This window comes from Lontra canadensis, unplaced genomic scaffold (assembly GCF_010015895.1).
Source record: "Lontra canadensis isolate GAN:19392208 unplaced genomic scaffold, GSC_riverotter_1.0 scaffold110, whole genome shotgun sequence".
Lineage (NCBI taxonomy): Eukaryota > Metazoa > Chordata > Mammalia > Carnivora > Mustelidae > Lontra > Lontra canadensis.
In genome coordinates, this window is record NW_022631104.1 from 197,578 (window position 1) to 219,110 (window position 21,533).

At 51.7% G+C, this 21,533-nt stretch overlaps 1 protein-coding gene across 1 annotated transcript in view; it reads right to left on the reverse strand.

The window, feature by feature from the left end:
* Positions 1 to 21,533, reverse strand: part of ZZEF1 (zinc finger ZZ-type and EF-hand domain containing 1) — a 96,173-nt gene that overhangs the window by 60,575 nt on the left and 14,065 nt on the right. The window contains exons 2-11 of the mRNA XM_032839984.1: positions 19,957 to 20,101; positions 16,671 to 16,865; positions 14,749 to 14,920; positions 13,194 to 13,393; positions 11,625 to 11,835; positions 8,142 to 8,258; positions 7,073 to 7,251; positions 5,485 to 5,583; positions 2,757 to 2,848; positions 2,268 to 2,416 (exon numbers count right to left, since the gene is read on the reverse strand). Coding sequence (XP_032695875.1) covers positions 2,268 to 2,416; positions 2,757 to 2,848; positions 5,485 to 5,583; positions 7,073 to 7,251; positions 8,142 to 8,258; positions 11,625 to 11,835; positions 13,194 to 13,393; positions 14,749 to 14,920; positions 16,671 to 16,865; positions 19,957 to 20,101 — 1,559 coding nt within the window. The remainder of the gene's footprint in view (positions 1 to 2,267; positions 2,417 to 2,756; positions 2,849 to 5,484; positions 5,584 to 7,072; positions 7,252 to 8,141; positions 8,259 to 11,624; positions 11,836 to 13,193; positions 13,394 to 14,748; positions 14,921 to 16,670; positions 16,866 to 19,956; positions 20,102 to 21,533) is intronic.

Genomic DNA, 21,533 nt, shown 5'->3' on the forward strand with positions numbered 1-21,533 from the left:
GTTAGAAGAAAATCCTACATAAAATGTGAAAGATCTTATTTAACAGGATTAGGAGAAAAAAAATCATCGTAATATGTCCCAAGAATGGGACAGAGCTGCTTGAAAACAAGTGTAATCTCTAGTTACCATAAAAAAAAAAAAAAAGAGGATCTTTTAGGGGCACCTGGGGGGGCTCGGTGGGTTGAACGCCTGCCTTCCGCTCGGGTCATAATCCTGGGGTCCTGGGATGGAGCCCCCGTCAGGCTCTGTGCTCAGCGGAAAGCCTGCTTCTCCCTCTGCCTGCTGCTCCTGCTCCCTCTCACTCTCTCTCTCTCTCTCAAATAAATAAGTAAAATCTTCTTTAGAAAAAAAGGATCTTTTAAGAAGGCATATAGATACGGTGGGGAGGGAGACTCTAGGAATGAAGGAGATTTGTTCCAGTTCACGTGCAGGGCTGGAATCACAGGCGTAGACTTCGGCTGAGCTGCTGTGAACTTCGGCGGAAGCGCAGCGGGCTCTCCACTGGGAGGAGCGTCCTGGACACTGAAGGCCACCGGCGGATGCCCAGCAGAGAGGGAACTACTCCAGACCTGTGCTACTTGGTGTGGTCTGCGTGTGGGGACCAGCATCCATCTGAGAGCTCCCAACTCTGGGTAAGAGTCTCCCCCCAGAACTACCGAAGCAGAACCGGGGACGCGCATGCACAGCCAAGCTCAGTGGCATGGCACCGGGTGCCGGGCTACGGCAGCACAGAACTGGGTGCCGGATGAAGGCCACCGTTAACTCCAGTTCCCGTCCCCAGAGACAGCAGCACAATCAGCAAGTCCAGGGTTCTGCTCGGTGAGTTTTAACCCGCTACTGTGAACGCGGGAGACCACGCTACCCAAGGCTCACCAGTGAGCTCTGGGACTGAATCCGACAGGTCCACTTGCAGACTTGATCCAAACGAGCCTGGGTAACACCCGATCCCCCTGCCCACTCCCTACTTCCTTTACCGTCACCCCCTCGGCTTCATGATGACACACGGGGGCCTTCCTCCTGCCCTGCTGGCTGTTTCTCAGCCTCCTTTTTACTCTGTGGCCCTTTAAATGCTGGTGCCTCTCAGCATACTGATCTACAACATCTCTCTTCTCTTCCCAGTTCACATCCTCTTCCAGAACAATCTAACTCACTTCAATTATCCTTCAAACATCTCTCCTACTGGTACCTTCTGTACCTCTTCCAGCTCCAATGCACTCTCCCAAGGAGCTGCCAAGTATCACCAAGTCTTCCTAGACCTCAAATCCAACAGGACCAACACTGAGCTCATCAGCTTCCCACAGACTGTTTTCCCAAGCTAGTTTCTATCAGAGAAGGGCCCTCCCAGTGTCCCCACCTGGCCCAGCCAAAATCCCAGGCCTCCCCAAAGCCTCCACCACCCCTCCTTCTCTGCTCTACCCTCAGTTACCATCTGGTGGTCTCTCTGTCAGTTACCAGCTCTCCACCACTGCCCATGCTGCTCTGGCCAAGGGGACCTAGGCTTCTGGCCACCTCCTCCCTTTCCATTCTGCATCCATGCTGGCTCTCCCCCAGCCACACTGCACATAGCATGATCCAGACCAACACTTGTAAAACACACATCTGGCTGCCTTGTTCTCCTCCCCTAAGCTCCTCAACACTACGCTGGCCACCCAACCTTGCTTAAAGGATACAGTTCTCGCCCTGAGCCAGAGACACAAAGACCTTTAGTGAGCGGGCCACTTCCCGGACCTCTAGTTCCACGTCCCAGCATTCTCCCCCTTGCAGTGACTTCAGGCACCTGCGTGCCCGAGCCTGCCGCAGCTCACCTATGAGGGCTCAGGTCCGCTATGCTCTCTGCTCAGGATCTCCCCTTTAACTGTACACCCTCCTTAGCTCTTAACACAAACAACACTCCCTCCAGGGTCTTTCCTCCCAGAGCCCCCCATCTTGCCCAGTGCTGACCACACTGTGACGCTGCTGGTCTGAGTAGACAGTGAGCGCCACAGAGCAGCGACTATATCCACTTGTTCCCTACATCTCTTCTGTGGCGAGCATCAGGCCCCGTGCAGAGTGGGTGCTTAAAATACCCCCAGTGAAAGCATGTTTAGGAGGAGGGAGCTTGGGGCATATCCTAAAACACGTCTTCATGGGTGCTGCAGGGATCAGTGAGTGCTCAAGGCCACTGGGGATAGACAAGGGGCACCTGTCTGTAGAGACATGAGCATATTTTGCCATAAGAAAATGCATACAGCCTTATTAACTACAAAGATTTTTATTCTGTTCCTTACCTGCTTTTTAGAAATTGCCTGAATTCCTGAAGCTTCCATTTGTCATATTTTTCAAACCTCTTGAAGTGTTCTTCTGCGTGGAATTTATCAGAAGAGGAGTTATAGGCAAACACCAACCCACACTGGGCACCAATGCCACCACGTCGAACCTAAAAACATGGAAGGTACAGAAGTCCTATGGCAGCTGTGTTTCCAAGAAGTACAGTTAAATTCATAGAGCTTGAAGCAAATTCAAATGAGCAAAATGATATTTTGAGTTCATTAAGTCGGGAAAACAAAAGAGCTGCTTTCTAAGAAGCAATGCCTTCTAGTCACACATCCCCAGACAACGATCTCCTCATCTCTGTGTCCCAGCCCTCTGCTACATGCCTGGCACAGAACGGTCAGTCACCACACGTGCAATGAAAACCAGGGACACAGACTCTGAAACGGAACCCTGTCTTTAAAAGCAGCAGTAACGTTGCTTAAAGAAGGGAGTATGAGAATTACCATAATTCTGATCTGTGTAACTTGGAACGCAGATTCAGTTCCTGTAGAAAAAATGGTACTTGCTCTGGTCTTCCCAGTCTCTGTAAGAAACCCTGCAAAAGGAGACACTGAGGTGAGGATGGCCGACTCATTTGTCATAACCCTAAGAACTAAGACCAACCAAGCACACCAGATCCTTTGCGTGTGGTGGCGGGGAACTAGTCTGCCTGGTATTTTCATAAAAAGCAAAGAGAGATTTCCCTTCTGCATAGGTGTGAGCTCACTGCCAAGGCCCAGGTAACAGACAGTGGCTAGGGACGGTCTCCTCGACCACACCAGCAGCCCTGCTCTAACGATCAAGGAAAAAAGTCGATAAAGGCTATGACTTAACTTCGAGCAGACATAAGACCAGACAACCAGTTATCTTTTTGTGCCATTCCTAAAACTGTGCCTGATGCCCGACTGCTGACAGAGGACGTGGGCCTGGAGCACGACAGAGGGATGATGAGGCTTCTGAAACAGTGTCAGGAAAGCCTGTGCGAGACTCTGAAATGGGTGTTCCGTGGGCACACTCTGCGGGCGACCTCCAGCGCTCACTGTCTGTGAGCGATCTCACGGCTCCATGAACCACACTCGAGCGTTGGTCAGTTTTGTGTCTCTCTGTGGACTCCTGCTGGCATTCATTGGTCTGTACATATCGTATGAATTCTCCTGTGAACGGTTCGTAACACCTTACTGGGCCCTCATGAATCAACGACATAAATAAAAGTGTAACTGCTCGTCTTTCGTTTGTATGAAAGTCATGGTTTACCTCTTTTGTTGTTGTTAATTATCCTTCAGTAACTCACAAAAAGGTCTGCTGCTAGACCCAGGCTGCCCTTCTCTTCCGCGCCCCTGCAGCTGACAGAACTCACGCACGTGCCCACGCCGCTGTCCTGGAGCCACAAACGCCCGCGACCCACCCACCCATGCGAGCCGGAAGACCACGCCCGCGTCTGACGCACCGAACTGCGTCAGCACAACTGTCTGAACTGGAACCGCCACACGGCAACACGTGGAATGTGTCACTGAAACCAAGAACACAAAACGCACAGGAACATGGACTCACAGCAGAGCCGCTGTGGCGGGACCCGGCCGCTCGGCAGGGACCACGTGCGCAGATGTGGGCGGCCGCTAACCCGCGGCTCGCAGCCGCTGAAGCCGTAACGGCCTCAAGAGAACCAGACTCTCTTTCAGCGGCCCTGCCACCAGCGCACACGCGAAGGGTTCTCTAAAGGCCAAAATAAACCCACAAAGCCTGAAAGGTAAACACAGAACTGGCTCTTCCCGTCCTTGGTAAAATACACGCAGCTGCTCCTGGGATGCCCTCACGCTCCGTCTGCGTGGGTACCATTCCCCCCAGTTCACTCTCTCAAAATGACAGCAAAGAGAATAACCAGTCGCGGAGCTGCAGAACTGGACAAACGCACACCGTCGGTCTCCGGGCAGCACTGGCAATCCCGGCGAGCAGCGGACAGGACCGCCGGCACTCCGGAAGGCCACGTGCGGGCTCCCTCGGCAGGGAGGACACGGCAGGCAGACACGCCTCCGGAACAGGCACCTCCCGGCACTTGGGGAACACGAAGCCTCCCCACGAAGAGCGCTCCCCCCGTGCCCCATGCCGTGGCGGACAGTGCGCAGCCTGCGTGGCCCTTAGCGGTCCTCAGTGGGACAGGGGAGGGACGCGGGAAAGGAAATGTCTCCGCGGAGGCCGCGCTGCATGGAGAGGACCGCAGCAAGTGTGACCTGCGTGACAGTCTACAGCAGGCGAGGTCCACAGCCAGAGGAGGTGCCTCGGGGAGAAGCACGAACGCAGGGGACACGAGAGAAGAAGTGACTGCCGAGAACACATGCGGCCTGCACCGCTGTGAGGATGGCCAAGGAGAAAGCAAATCCAAGGCCAGGCAAGCCCGGCCAGTGCTCGGTAACGGCCAGAAGACTCCCCTTCCTGGGCTGCATCGGCAATGTCCTAAGCAGGGCAGCGAGCGCAAGGCGGCGTGTGCAGGAGATGAACTGGCCGGCTGGTGAGACGGAGGAGGAAGAGACAGACCCCCGATGAGGGAAAGGGCCCACCACCGCACAGGACAGCACATCGGCAGCTACCATGCCGACAGCCCACAAGCAGGGAGATTCCTCCAGACACGCCCGATCCAGAGGCATCCGCTGAGAAATACCCTCCTTTCCAGCAGTATCCCGCCTCAGATCTGCTGCGTTTCTTTTTTTTTTTTTTAAAGATTTTATTTATTTATTTGACAGAGAGATCACAAGCAGGCAGAGAGGCAGGCAGAGAGAGAGGAGGAAGCAGGCTCCCTGCTGAGCAGAGAGCCCGATGCGGGGCTCGATCCCAGGACTCCAAGATCATGACCTGAGCCGAAGGCAGCGGCTTAACCCACTGAGCCACCCAGGCGCCCCATCTGCTGCGTTTCTTAATGCTTTAGGGTAACACCACAGAAAGATAATCTGAATTTAAAAGCGGTAACTTTTTAATCTTCCAAAAGGAAGAGTCCTTGCTTTCCAGAACCGAGAGCTCTCCAGCACTCAGCAGTCGTTCGTTAGGGGTGACCCACACCCAGCGGAGAACAAGGCTGCGATAAGGAGAGCAGACAGATGATTCAAGAGCCACGGCCGTGCGGGCCGACCTGCTGTGCAGCCCATGGCCCTGCGTGCCGCAGCCTACCCGTTCCCGCACGCACACGGACCAACCACTCACCGTCTCTGGTCCACGGCTCCACCAGGAGGTTTTCCGGTCCTGACTTCTCTTCTTTCCCTTTGACATCACAGGCCTGAAGGATCAGCTGAAGAGGTTTACCTGGTCAAAGTGAAGAGAAAACAAGAGCCTTAACATTAAGCTGGTGTAGCATGAAAAATAAAACTAGCAGGCACGTCCGTAGGACTGGAGAGCAGGTGGGCAATGCGGCCGAAGGGAAACACACCTGCTGGAACGCACCTGCTCCAGCTGAAACAGAGAAGTGGACACCATCCTTCTCTGCTCTCCTGATGAGACCAAGCACAGTTTTATGTCCCTACGTGAGTCCAAGCGGAGGACTCTAGAGTAAACACTCCTCAGAAACAAAATGCACTGTAAGACAGAGACTGATGCTACACATTCAACATGTCTGGGAGAAGGAGCCCCGAAACCGGGTTCTGGAGCCAACAGCTAATTTTATTACAGCTGCGCTTTTTTTTACTTTTTTTTTTTTAAACAACTGCATTCAAATATATATAGTATCTTAGGGTCTTAGGTCTTGTTTCTTTAATATAACTGCGGCCAAATTTTGAAAGTTCCAAGATTTTTAGAAAGCACCATTTGCTACAACGACTTGAAAGCTTTTCCTTCTTCCTTTGTGTTACTAATACTATAACGAATACCCATTAACCTATAACCTATAACCCAACCCACAACACTACCTGTGCAAACACTCCATCCCGCATCCCTCCCCTCTCTGGTATTCCTGCCCAAACAGCTGCTCATCAGAACTGGTAACTTCCCTGGACGGTACCTTCCAAACACTACGTACGGATCCCTCCCATCCAGCCGTGCCTGTTATGGGCTCCGACCCCACCAAAAAGTGACCTTTTCAAATTTAGGGGGCAAACTGGATTTACAAGACGTTAATTACCTGACCTTAAATACTAAACATAAAATGAATCATTAAGTTGTGTTAGGCAAAGGTACCAATACCATGGCAGAAACAGCACAGTCTGCCCCTAGAAGGAGGGGGCAGAAGGAGATGAGACCCAATACTGTACTCTGGGCAGACACGTCGGTGCCAGAGGCCGGGATGGCACGAGAGTTGTTCCTCACATACCAGCTGACGAGGGTTGTGGGACCCATCCTGAGTCAGCGGGAAAGTGCTAAAGGGGACGGTGGCCGGGCCCAGGCGGGAAAGCGGGGTCGGGCACGGTCGGGCACGCAGCCCACACAGGGAGCAGTCTCAGACCAGGATGCTTAGTGCCGTGGTCTGGGTCAGGTCCCGCCCCCCCAGAAGGGAGGGACTCCCAACTTCCCAGCCTCCTATCTGTGCAGAGAGACACATCTGCACCTCATTGAGGATGGCTGGTGACCGGCTGACCACAGAGCCCAAGTGGTCTGGCCAGCAAATCCTGGAAGTACAGCCTAGGGGACACTCAGGCCCTCTTCTGAGAGGAGCCCACAGCCCCCTTCTCCCTGCTGGCCCCCGGAGGAGAGGATACGTTCGGCCCAGAATCACGGGGTCGGTGGGAACCGCCCGAGGAAGTAAGGAGATGCCAGGTTAGCGACGGTGTCAGGGCCCATCTGTCGCGCCCCACTCATTTACCGTATTTAAGCAGCAGGCTCTGCCTGACGGACGCCATGGAGGCGATGAGGGACGAGGCATCGTACTGCGTGTCCAGATGCTCACTGATGGCGCACAAAGAGCTCAGCACTTTGGCAACACTTCCTCTTGCCAGTGCAAAGGCCAGAAGGGTTAGCTCCACCTCGGGAGTCGAGCAGCAGCTGGAAACAAAGAGGAAGAACATCTCACTTCTTAATGACTCAAGGAAATCCAGGCAGCCCCACGCCCACGTAACTGACCACCATCAGTGAGATCCACCTATCTGATGCTTTCTCTACCACGGTCACAAATACTCAAAATCCTCAAAGTAACCTACAGGAAAACGAAATCAACCCAGAGGACGAGGACATTAAATCCTCCCCTCTGTGCCGTTATTAACCTATAACTAGTAAACAACGCTAGCAGCATCAGTTTCAACCAGTCCAGTTTTATAAAGCAAATACAGACACCACAAGTGCAGGAGCTGCTACAGTAAGGCCCTGCTGCTAACAATGCCAGGGGCCAGGGGCTCGAGGGCTCACTCCCCCAGGCACGAGCAACCTGAGCCAGACTCTACTCTTCTCCCGCTCATTAAACACATCGCACTGAAACTCCTGACACTGTCCTGGGGTGTCGGGACTGGGCCTGTGCCCCGACACAGGGCACGATGGACACAGAACAGAGCCATCCCCACAGCAAGCAGCATATCTAGCAAGCCAGACTAAGGAGCCTCACCCAGGCCCACAGACTTGTCCCTGTGCAGAGAGGCACATGGGCGCCTGGTGAGGCCACGGGCTGGAGCTCCCAGAAGCCGACAGCTTCTGCACTGGGGTCTCTGAGACACCCGTTCCGGCTGCATCAGAGGGCCCCCCCCCCACCCCTGAGGTCAGGTGGTGTGACTACACAATGGAGCTCAAAGGGCTGAACCATGGTTTCACCTTTTCTTCAGTCACTAAACATGAGCCATGTTTAGTGCTAATCTGTAGAAGATTTTAAAAAATGTTTTTAAAGACTTAACAAGCATATAGACCTCTACCCTCTACAAGCCCCATCTCATCAACCTTGACTTTACCTAGTTATCCTTATGAGGAAGCTGTCCACTTCTTCTAGAACGTTGGGAGACAGGAAAGTCGAGAAATCTGTAGATCCTGGTGAGAGGGAAAGCGGAGGCATGTGCTGCAGTGCCTTCCTGCAAGTGTGAGACGGAAAGTCAGAACCGGCTAGGCAAAACCCGGACTTAAAACTGCTCGATGAACACCAAACCGTTGACGCCTGCTGGGATCAGTGCCTCATGAACACAGTGTCCCCGCAGAGAGCCTGGGACACAACGTCAAACCAGCCCCTCCCCCAGGAGTCACAGTCCCAAGTCAGTCCGTGGAGTTTCCTTCTTTTTTATTTATTCTCTCTTTTAAGAGTCCATTTCCCTCCACAGAGACTTAGTCCAGCCTTCGGGATCTCGTCTTCATTTCATGTAGGGTGGGCAGAAGACATGCATCCCTGATGGAAAGAAGCCCCAGAATTCCTACAAAATGTGACCCTGGAGGCAGATCAGTGTTTGGCCCAGAAGAAACGCGGGTCGTGTGTCCCCTCTTAAGATCAGTGGTACCTCAAGACAGGCCACCGATTCTCTTCCCTCCTGACCAGGAGCACTCGTCAGGGCTTCTGCTCCTCCCTGCGTTTCCTGCCTCCCTTAATGTCTGCTTCGGGGCTTCTCTTCTCTCGCCTGCTCTTACGCTGATCTCTCTGAATCCCCCAAAAGTTCTCCTGAGTGAGCGCACCACGAACAACATGAAGGCATGCAAAAGGAAGTCAAGACGCTACAGCCGGCAGTTCGCTCGAGGTACCAGTCACGAGCACCCTCAGCGGTACTCCTCCCACCCCGACAGAGACGGCGCGGCAAGGCCGACACAGTGTCAGCGTCCCTCCCTCTCACGCTCCTCCCTGCTCTGCCAGGACCCGCGTAGCCATACAGAAAGGCAGCTGCTCCGGGAGGCCCAACGCACATGAGCACACAGCGATTTACCAGACTTATTTCTACTGGTACAACACTTTTGCTTCATAATAATTCTTTTTATTTTTCCTCATTGATTTTCTTCAAAAAAACTTACAGTAGTTTTAGATCCCTGATATTTAAACATTAGGAGTGAAAACGTAACTGCAGATTAATAATTACAACTGTTTAGAAATATAAACTTTAAACATATCCATTGCTCAACAAACTTGGCCTATCTTTATAAAATTAAGGTAGAAAGCTCTTCTTCCATCCCTTCCTGAGAATTCAGTCCATAAAGGAGGGCTGTACAAGGCAGGCACTCGTGTGTGTCTGAGGGGAGGTCACCGAGGGGCATGAGAAAGGTATGTGCACAAAGGGATGGCCTGGCAGGGAAGGTGAGCACTGAGGAAGGCACCTGGCGCTGGGCGAGGGGACCCAACAAGCAGGGGCATGTGCCCAAGGATGGCCACAGCGACTGCGGGAGTCAGGGAGGAGGGTGTCCAGGCAAGGGCAGGGGAGATGGAGGCGGGTTACACGGATAAGTAGGGAGGATGGGCGGCAGTTTTGTCATTATCCGAGAAGGGAGGCTCAAATGCAGAGAGAGGAAACCGAGAACGCGCACTGCCACTGTCCACCAACACTCTCCAATGCTGTCATGCAGGATTACAGGTGGGAGGGTCAGGCCAAAGCCTAGAGGTCCCAGCACCACAGATACAGAAATGACCACGGGTGTGAATGTGTGTCACGTACACACACACATGCACACTACTTATATACAAAGGTGCCCTTTCCCACGGCGTCTGCTCAGGGGGCCTGAGAGGAGCCAGGGGCCCCTTGCGTTTCGTGTCGAACTCCCATCCCCCGCCCAGCGGGCCGGCGGCTCCCCGAGACAGCAGGGGATCCAGGACTGGGGCAGGGAGCCTTCGAGGCGGGCCCGCAGTATCTTGTTGTTCTCGAAGAAAGTGAGGAAGTGTACCATGCTGCCAAGGACACATCAAAAGGACACAGAGCCAGACCAAAGGGGTTCCCACTGGCCAAATCCGAGCCAACTACACGTCACCACTGTGACCGTCACAAGCCCGTGACTAACGTGGCGTCATGAGTCCACACCGATACAAAGTCTGAGGACGGAGGGGACGCTTACAGTCTCGAAGCACCTCCTCACAAGACGCCTACTACTCGCCATGACAAAAAACCCCGCTACGGTGGAAACTCTGGCAGACTCCCCTTGCTTCAAGGGATCAAAGCTGACATGAGCAGCACTAGTAAGAGGACACGCTAACATTCCGCGACCCCAACGGGTGCAGGAGGACAGACCATCGCTTCCGTGACGCTCCTGCCAAAGACACAAACCCACACCGAATCATCAGGCAACATGATGCCTGACATGACAAACTAAACGATATTACTGGAGATAACTAACCCTGTAACTTCAGACGTTAAACTGTCAAAGTCCTAACGGTCGAGAAAGACAGAGGAACCGGTCTACACTGAAGGAGACGAAGCAGACGGGGCAAACGCCAAGCGCGGCCTGGGTCCTTCGGCTACATGGGATGGTACAGGGACAGCCTACAGGACCCAAACGGGACCCAAGGAGCCGAAGGCGGCACTGTGCATCACTGAGAACTGGCTCCAGCGAACCTTCTTGCGGACAGGAAACATGCCTCGAGTGTCGGGGACAACAGGGCACCAGGTGTGCAGAATACCATCAACGGGCTCCGAAGGAAATGAGAGTTGTTTGCGTCGTACTTGTGGTATTTCTCTAAGTTTCTCATTGATTTTTGAAAAAAGTTTTTAAGCAGGAAGCAAGACAGAGTATGGACAAACATGACTTCCCGCGTGGCACTGCCCACAGAGTTCCTGGCTGAAAGCCTCACTCTCGAAGACATCCAGAGGACCGCTATGGTAATCACTCTCTTGGTGACCGAACTTCAACACGATACGGGAACTTCCTCGCTTCGAAAGCTGTATGTCACCGCTTCCCGCCTTGTCTGTTCCAACTGGGTCTTTCTGCCCTGTCAGGCTTCTTATTTTTAAATTTTTAATTTTTTTAAGTTAAATTTTAATTAAATTTTAATTTTTTAATGTTATTTTTAATTTTTAATTTACTTTTGCTTTTTTAATTTTTATTTTTGAAGGTGATCTACATTTACAAATGAATTTGCTGAGTATCTTAGAGAAGGTTTCCTTGAGTTCTTGGAGTTCCAAGGCTGGGGTTCACACTTGCACATCCCTGTCCAGCCCAGCGGTGTGCCGCCAGGAGTGTCACAGCCCTCGTCTGCGACACGGGCCTAAGTCTTATGTGTGTGCTTCACAACAGGAGGAGGTAAGTAATGTCCAGCATCCGAAGGGGCTGTACCTGCTCCAAAGTGCTCCCTGAATGTAAGCAACTGTTCCCCCGCCGGGGGGGGGGGGGAGGTGAGGACAGAACAACACGCATGACCCCCTCCCCAGACTAGAGGCAAAAGCACAGACAGGAAACACCAGGGCACCCGGGGCTCAGCAGGGGGAGGGAACAGTGAGGGCACCTGGACTGGCGGGAAAGCAGAGAGGGTGACTTACTGCGTGTTGTGCAGCACCGTCTGGACAAAGGCAGGGTTTGTCTCCATGGACGCCGTCACCAGAGAGGTCAGCAGAGACCAGTACCAGATTGCAGAAGCATCTGACACCGAGACCCCAGACTTCTTAACTCTCTGAAAGCCAACAGCCCTCAGACCATGAATTCTAGTGTCACATCCATCGCTAAGACAACGTTTTATGTTAATCTGGACATCTGTCAAGCGCAAACAACAAATTCAGTATTGGATTAACGTCTTCAGTTCCGCAAATGCTAGGCTCCCAACTAAAAGCAAGATAGTAATTCACATTTTGAAAAGAAAATTTTGAGATATACTCTGATGCTGGAAATAAATAATGTGTACAATGCAGCTAGCATACAATAAACTTGTCAGAAAAGCATCGACAAAATGAAAGTAAACTTAGGGGTGACTTAACCCTGTCCACCACAAAGTTTCATAGGAATTTATGCATCCTGAGAATTAAACACAAAGATCATTTTTTAAATCCTGATTCAATACATGGTAAGAAAATTTCTAGAATTTGTGCTAGGGTTCTGAAATTTCGATTTAAAGAGTCACTATCTCACAGCTGTTGTGAGAATTTACTTTTAAATAATCAAGTCCAAACAGATGACAACACAGGCATGACTCACTTGTGAGAGCTGTCACAATGTCTTATTTGGGTTGGAGAGAAGGTGATAAGCTAAAAAGGACACAACTGAGAGAAAGGAGCGTCACAGTGTGAGAGAGAAAGCATCTACTCCAGAAGCTGAACCACTGTTTCGCCTGGGGACAAGACACAAAGACTCTACCTCCCCAGGCCTCAGTTCCTCTGAGCAAAGTAAGAACACTTCCTTTGGCCCAGAAAGCATTAGGAGAAATGAGACAAAACATGAAGCATCCCGGCTCCCTGAATGAAAAAAGCCTGGAAAGAAATCACAGAATTGTGATTATTTCCGAAATGCCAGGTGTGAAGTAAGGTTATAATAGTACAAAAATGGAAACAAGCTAAATGTCCAGGAATAAAGGGCTGGTTAAAGTTAAGGCAAGTTCTTCCATCACTAAACAAAGGTGTGCAAGAACACACGGTGTGACAACGTGCTAAAAAATTTACAAAACGGCATGGAAAGAATTTCACCATTTTGTAAATACGTATACAAATAAATTACATTTTGTGAATACGTATGCACACCCCTACATTTGAAGATGTGTGCGTGTGCACGCACGTGTACCCACACACACACTAACAAGTAAAGATCTGGAAGGACCATACTAACATTCACAGTGACAATCCCTGGGTAGTGGGAATTTGAGTACTTTCTGTTTATATTTTTCTAATTTTCCAGTAAGGAAACAAGAATCGAGTATTTTTAATTTAGAAGGGTTTCCGTAACTTTCTACAACAGCGCAGAGATGACATAATGGCTACTCCATGTGCACGACGAGAAGCAAATCCAAGCTACAAACGAAACCTGACAGTCACCCCACTGCAGAGGCCTTCCCGTTGACAAGGGCCCCTTCCTCGCCCCCCAGCCCCCTGATCAGCAGGCAGGCTGCCTCGTGGTAGACTCACAGAGCTGACTGATGTTGGCGTTCTCCAGCAGCGTCACGTAGCCCGTGACATTGCTGGGAATGTGCACGTCGCGGACATCCTGCAGATCGCTGGCACTCCTCCCCACGGCTACTGTCACCTGCTGCGGCATGTAGCTCTGGTCAGTGGCGGCCACTGCGATGGACAAGTGTCGAAGCACAACGTCCGGCTTCATTTTTAAGCTGGAAAACGCAGGGAGCACAAACGACAAGTGTTTATATGAATCGAAACTGCCAGCATCCACGAGTCCCATCGCCACGGTCTTGTATTTGATATTGTCAAAGACCACCTCTCCTAAAAACGGCCAACTAGAAAAGTCCTTCCGACCTTTCGGTCTCTCAGATTTCTTCCAGTTCAAGGTTAATCTTACATTTCCTTTTAAGCTATCAGTAGGCAGGAAAGTATACTAGGAACACCCTAAAAAAAATCACTGTACCTCCAAGAAGCAAATCCTAAACCTCATCCAAAGAACTCAATATACTGAGTTTCTATAAGTTAGATGGCAAAAGGTCACAGGTACTCTCCATGAGAGAACGAGACAATTACTTCTATCTCCACCAACTGAAATTAGCACATCCTCTGAAGAGGCCAGTGAAACGGTAGAAGGCAGCTTCAGAATTTCCAGAAACACCAGGTCACTGCCCCCAGCTCCACCCCAGGGTTCCTGCTCATCCCCTTCCCTCCTCCTCTGCCAAACTGGTCAAGGCAGTAGCAGACTAATTTTCTTCATGCAAGGAAAGGAGCTTAAGAAGTAAAATCACATCTGGGGCACCTGGGTGGCTCAGTGGGTTAAAGCCTCTGCTTTCGGCTCAGGTCATGATCTCAGGGTCCTGGGATCGAGCCCCACATCGGGCTCTCTGCTCAGCAGGGAGTCTGCTTCCCTTCCTCTCTCTGCCTGCCTCTCTGCCTGCTTGTGATCTCTCTCCCTCTGTCAAATAAATGAATAAAATCTTAAAAAGATAAAAGTAAAATCACATCTGACACAAGAAAAGTACTTGCCTGCTGTGGTAATTAATCTTCCTGGGAAATTAGTGAAAAAAATCTGAGATCAGTATGATCAGATATCAGTCAAATACTATTTCTCCCTTAAAATGCCAAGTAAAGGAATTATCCATGTTTATGAATACACGAACCAGGTAGCATGATTTTATGCAATTCCTTTTGCTTCTTTTTTTTTTTTTTTAAGATTTTATTTACAGAGATCACAGGTAGGCAGAGAGGCAGGCAGAGAGAGAGAGAGAGGAGGAAGCAGTCTCCCCGCTGAGCAGAGAGCCCGATGCGCGGCTCAATCCCAGGACCCTGAGATCACCACCCGAGCTGAAGGCAGCGGCTAAACCCACTGAGCCGCCCAGGCGCCCCCTTTTTACTTGATTCTTAAAGCATCTCCACAGACAATCATTTACAATACGAAAACAACCAGGCAGTTAAGTAGAAAATACTCTAACAATTCACAAAGTGACCAGTGAGCATGCTGATGGGGTAAGAGAGAGCAAGCAGGAGCCGCTCACACTCTGAACCACCCTGTGCTCGCACCCACCGGATCCAGTGCGAGCGGGCACTGCCATCCGACTGCCAGTACGACGACGTTTCTCCATTGGTCATCTTGTCGATGTCAGCAGGGTTCGACGAGGTTTCTATGTAAGCGTAACACTTTGCTACTGACTTGAGTTTATCCATCTCCGGGCTTCCGGTTAGATCTCCAGGACTCTCTGCAGGGAAACCAGATGCTATCACGTGACATCTCTTTCACGAAGGGGGAAAAAAAGGTCATTTAAAATATCTAACATAAATACCCTTGATAGTTTGGCCCTGGAAAAATAAATAATCCTTAAAATCTCCTTCCAAAGAAACTTTATAAGGCAGAAGTGTCTGAGGGTTGCTCTGTGAGCTCACTATGGTAAAATACTTAAATCACTGATATATTTGCAAGCCACACTAAGAGAAGAAAATGTGTCTTACAGTTTGAATGGGCATTTCTTTAAATATGTGGGAGACTTAGTAAGCCACTTGCGTTCTGGAGAGCGGCCCAGTCCTACCTTCATCTACTTTCTGCCGGGCCGCAAGCTGTCTCGCCGGTTTGTAGGTTATAGGACGCGCACACACGCGTGCACACACACACACACACACACACACACACACACGTGACAGGTGCTGCGTACTGTGAGCCGGGCACTTCTCTAGACATCTTCTCTGTACTAATTCAGTCCAGAGATGAGGAAACCAAGGCACAGAAAGTTATTAAGTGCCCAAGCTCAGAGTTAGTAAAAAAAAAAAAAAAAAGTCATCACACATTAGAAAACACATTTTTGTTCCCTAGAATAGCATTAGACTTTTGACTCTGCTTTGAGTTTCTGTTCTACAGAACTTTTGTAAAATCTAACTTCTTCATCTCCGATGGTTTCTGAGTCTCACATCCTGCTTGGCGAGGTCCCTGTGCCAGGAGCTGGGCAGGGTGTGGCTACTCTCTTCCACACTTCAAGTCTCTTTGCAGTGGGACCTTTCAATCCACCTGAAATTTGTTTCCATGAATGGAATGGGGTAATAAGAGTCTGGCTTTATTTTTCTCTCCAAATGGCTGGCCAGTTGCCCTGACCCCACTTGTTGACTAATTCGCCTTTCCACCATTTGTAACGCCAACTCTCTCTGGTACTCTACTCCCACACCCATGTGGGTCTGTTTCCAGACTCTACTACGTTCCACGGACCAGTCTATTGGCACTCCCAACTTCTGAGTGAGTCCACACTGCGTGTAGTGGTTTTCCTCAGTGACTCAACGACTCACAGAGTACCTACTAGGTGGCCCAGCTCCAAGTGCTAAGGATAATGACACGAACAAAGTAGACACACAGAGAAATCATAATTTGACAACTTCAAGTAGTGCCATTTAGACCATTAAACCTACAAAGGTGATGGTGACCAGAAGTGGGGAATGGGGGCATTAACTAGATAGGGTAATGCGGGAAGTCCTCCCTAAGTCACATCTGAGCAGAGACCTGAATGAAGCCAATTGTGGGAAGGAAGGAAGGAGGGAAGGAGGAAGGAAAGGACGGAAGGAAGGAAGGAAGGAACTGGAAGGAGAGAGGGAAGGAAGAAAGGAAGGGAAGGCGGGAAGGGAGGGAGGGAGGGAGGGAAGGAAGGAGGAAGGGAAGGAAGGAAGGAAGGAAGGAAGGAGGAAGGGAACTGGAAGGAGAGAAGGAAGAAGGGAAGGAAGGAGGAAGGGAAGGAAGAAAGGAGGGAGGGAGGGACGAAGGGAATTGGAAGAAGAGAAGGAAGGAGGGAAGGAAGGAAAGTGGGAAGGAAGGGAGGGAAGGAAGGAGGGGAGGAGGAAGGGAGGGAGGGAAGGAGGAAGGGAAGGAGGACAGGCAGGCAGGCTAGTTTCCAGAGCCAAAGGCAGGGAGAGTGCTGGCTCCTACAACTCACAGACCATGTTCAGGAGCCCCCAGAGCACACATGCACACACCCTTCTCCCTCTGGAGCAGCTGGTCCAAGGACTCCTTGAGAACAGAGGCCCTCATGGCACACACGTTGGCGCAGTGGTCCAGCATGGGGCAGGGCACGGCCGTGCCGGAGAGCCGGTTGCGGTGCAGGAAGCGCAGAATCAGGGATGCGTGCACACCCAGCCCCTCCTTGGACTCTGAGAAGATGTCGATGAAACCTGGGAAGACAAAATCCATGTCTGGTGTTTAGGGAACCCGCCATAGCAGTGTTCCCACGCTCCTGTACTGGTGGCCTCTCTGAATTGGCTGAATTAAAAGCAGCCGTTAAGAATCTTTGCTGATATTTTCAGCTTTAATCATTTAAAAATCTAAACAAGTTTTAAGAAATGAACCTGCGGCTGTCTGGGTGGCTCAGTGACTTAAGTGGCTGACTCCTAAGGATCTCAGTCTTGACCTTGGGGTCATGAGTTCAAGGCCCTCATTGGGCTCCATGCTGGGCATGGAGCCTACTTAAGGAAAAAAAAAAAACAAAAAAAAACAAGAAAAGAAATGAACCAGTGGTAACCTCAATTTAAGCATTCATTTTGGGGCACCTGGCTGGCTCATGGTGGACCATGAGCCCCTTGATCCAAGGACTGTGAGTTGAAGCCCCACATTGGGTTGTTGAGATTATTTCAAAATAAAATCTTTTTTTTTTTAAAGATTTTATTTATTTATTTGACAAAGATCACAAGTAGGCAGAGAGACAGGCAGAGAGAGAAGATGAAGCAGGCTCCCCGCTGAGCAGAGAGCCCGATGCAGGGCCTGATCCCAGGACCCTGAGACCATGACCTGAGCCGAAGGCAGCGGGTTTAACGCACTGAGCCCCCCAGGCGCACCTCAAAATAAAATCTTGAAAAAAAATTTTAGTTTAGTTTAGTGGAATTTTAGAAGACTTACACTACATTTGCTACAATCCAAGCTTTAAATGTGTAAGCACTGAGACACCAACTATACGTCTTTACATAATTTTGCACACAGTGTGTGAACTAGGAATCAAGTTTATCAGGTCAGGAAGTCAAAGTGTCACTGCTTTTACACTAAGCTACAGGAGACACGATAATGACACAGCCACCACCCTGACCGTACTTCCCGGGGGGCATCTCACAAGGCACGAGGCTCTGTCCCCGGTGCCCCTCCCGTGCCCCCACGTCCTCTCCACGGCAGCTCCCTGGGGTCTGCCTGCTCTGTCTGGCCCTCGGCCACTGCCCAGACCCTGGGCTCACCACCTCCTGCCCGTGCTGACCCATGCAGAGTTCCTGACGGGATCTCCTGGCTGCCCTTGGTCTGGCATTAACCCACCTAACCCTACAAAAACACCAAACACACCATGTCTCTCTGTTTAAACTGCCCTCGTGGTCCATCATAACCTACAACACATGTTCCTGCAAACAAGGTGCCCGTAAGACAGCCTGAAAGGGGAGAGGAGCAGCACAGCGGCTTTTCCTGGAGCTCAGACACACTTGTAGACTTGGGGGAAGTCTTTTCTGTTTACTTTCTAACGAGTCATAACGGACACAACGCAAAGCACCTGTGGCGTAAGTGCACTGGGATGAACTTCCACAGATCCAACACCCATCAAAGCAGCACCCGGAGGAATTACACGTGAAACAAACAGGTTGTATTTGAGAAGGAGACTTCACATTGATTTTCAAGACAGAACAGGAGGCTGAGGAGAAGCCGTGTACCGGAAGCACCCCCAGCACAGCCTGGAGACACCGGGTCCATGTCCCCGTGACTCAGAAGCCGTGGCACCCCTCAGCCTCCTCACTCAGCTTTCCTCCCACTGGCAGGCCCCACAGCAGCATCGCTGTCGCGTGAAGGCACGACTGACGGCGCCCCGTGTGCTCGGGACGCCCGTGAGAATACAGACTCTGCCCGTGGGAGGTCACACAAGTCCAGTAAGCACTGAACACCAGCACAATGGGGTGATAAAGGGACAAGTCCCAATCTCAGAAAGAGGGACAAGGAAACCAATCCTGGGGACAGGCTAGCCCAGCTTACCAAGGTTCCTGCTAGGACCATGATAAAACAATGTCTTTAAACTATGTGGGGACAGAAAATTTTGGCTAGAACGTTCCAGTCACAACTCTGGTACACAGGCACCTCGGGATCCAAACCCCACATTTCTCTCCCCAGTCGCCAGGAGCCACAGTGCAGGGAGTTTCCTCTTGGGTGGGCTCCCTGGTCTCCAGCCTTCCCCTCCCCTCCCACACATCTCTTTGAGGTGTCCACACAGAGCTCCCGATGCTTCCCACGGGCTGGTAATGCGGAAGTGGGAGTCATACATAAATGCCAAGATACAATTTAACTGAACATGATACAAAACATCATTTCTACTGCCATGAGAGGAGGAGTTTGCACGTGTGGACTCGCTACGACGCTCTGTAACGATGACGTAATTCCAGACAAGTTGAGGAGGAAGGGCAGTCTGCATACCCTACTAATTCACAGCCATCACCCTTCCCCAGCGCAGCACAGCGCCCGTGTGAAGCCAGAGAGGTCAAGGGCCAGCGGACTCAGTCACGCATCTCCCATGCCCACCTGCCCCGCTGCTGCTGTGCCGGGCTCCGTGCTGAGCAGCAGGACACTGAAGGCAGAGACAGAAGTACTGGGATAAGCTGAGGCTGAAAGGAGGACATGCAAAGTTCTGTTCTTCCAAAAACTCAAATTGTTTTCTCACTGGCAAGAAAGGAGGATGATTTAACTTGGATTTTGTCTTCTGAGTCCCCAGAAGAAACCAGATAAAAACACAAGTTTTTCATAGATATAATGTAGAAGTATTGCTTAATTTGTACACTACTTGTATTATCACTTAAATTTCAGACTGACAGCTGACTAATAAAACGAAACAAACAAACAAAAAAACCCACGGGGTGCCTACCATATACCAAAGACGTGTTACACGCGAGGACACGGCAGAAAGAAAAGGTCGCCGTCCTCATGGAGCACACAGTACAGGAGGAAAGATGAACATTTACAGATAAGTGGGTCATTAATTACAGTGATGGCATGAGGCAAAGACAAATGCAGGACGCACAGAGAACCGGGGCCAGGGACAGCCTCTTGAGGAAGTGAAACAGAGAGAGCCTCTCACGACAGAAGTTCATGAAAACGGCAGAGCTGCCCAAGCGTCAAGGCACTGGGGACGAAGGAGACAACGACGCAGGAGTGAGTGGGTTCATGCGCCACACAGGGCCCTCGCCCTGCACAGTTACAGCCGGAGGACGGCAGAGCTCGCAGGGCCGCGAGAGCGCGCTCCGGCCTTACCTGGGACGAGGGAGCAGGCCTGCAGCTGCCGGATGGTGTGGCTCAGCTCGCCCTGGAGGTTAGCGCCGCTGGAATGCTTGAGGGCCTCCAGCATGCTCTCCGCATCCACGGTGCCATCACCCTCCGCGTCGAACTGGGCAAAGGCCTGCAAAGTAAGAGATGCGCCGTGATCGCGGCTGCTCCCAAACCGACACCTCGCGGCCGCCAGCGCCCGGCGGGAGCCAGGCACGGGGGCCGTTCCCAGCCTCCGGAGAACAGATTCACGACAGTGACTCGCTGCGCTCCGCAGAGGCCAAGCACAAGCACACAACCGCTGCTCCACACACACGGTTTTGTCATCTCACCTCCCTCGCAGGAGGTCAGTATCCTTCCCCCAAATAACTTGGGAAAGCCAGCAGCGCGGCGTCTTCCAGGGGGTGAAAGAGCGGACAGAGCGCTGGCACCAGGGACCTGGCTGGGGGGAGCAGCTCGGGGTGAGCGGGGCTTTTCCTTCCAAACACTCCTCAGACACGGGACCTAACAGGATATTTGCCTCCATCCCAACCGTGTCTGCCGTCCAGCCGCAGTCGAGCTCGCTCCCTCCAGCATGGGGCCACCCAGAGAACCGGGTACAGAGTGGGATTCGGTCTGAACCCCGGTCTGTCACTAAGCAGTTGTGTGACCATCCACACATCCCTCTACCTCCAGAAGCCCGAGCGCCTTGATAGGAAAGATGGAGCGCAGGGCTCCAAACTCACAGCCGCCGTCTGGACCAAGTGGCATTGGAACAGCAGCCAATATGTGGGAAGCACATCAGAATGCTCTCGAACGCGCACCGGCCGCCTCCCCTGCGCCCCAGGCCGGCCCCCTCACGGCCCCCCTCATGTTCTACAAGACTCTCCTCACCTGGCGGCTGCCGTGTCCCCCAGATCCCAGTCCCACCTGCAGCAGCAGTTTGTGTCTTCCTGCTGACCCGCTCGCTCACAAACACCCCGCACCAGGGAGCACTTGGGCAGTCTCCCACCCTCTTCTCGAAGTAATCCTCCCTCTCCCCCAGAACGCCTGCCCTTTCCTGATTTCCCTCGTTTAGTGGAGCACGGAGATGTCCCACTAAGGCTTCAGGACTGGCACGAGCACCCTGATTTCCACCACAAACCTCCAAACACAGTGCTCATTAGGGACACGGCAAACCCCTACGCTCAGGTCCACGAGCCGGGGCTAGACGTGCAGGTGGCCGGACAGAGCTTCGGGAAACGTGTGAGGGAAGGACGCAGCATTCCCCTGGCACTTCCTCAATCTGACAGGATTATCCAAAAACGTGACAGGACCAAAGGCTACACTACTCAAAGAACAACATTCAAAAGGAGGGAAACTATCACCCTGTTCTTGTCTGATTAGGCCCAGTCAGGAAGCTGGGCTGGGTCTGACTCCACACCCAAAGGAAATGACACGGAAGGGGTCAGCGGACACAGACGGTGGCAGAGAGAAGACACGGCCTGTGAGGACAGGCGCTGGAGCACAGGCCTGCAGGGTGAGGAACAGGTGCCTGGGATGGGCTGTCACGAGAAGGGCCAGCAAAAATGAAGGTCGTGAGACAG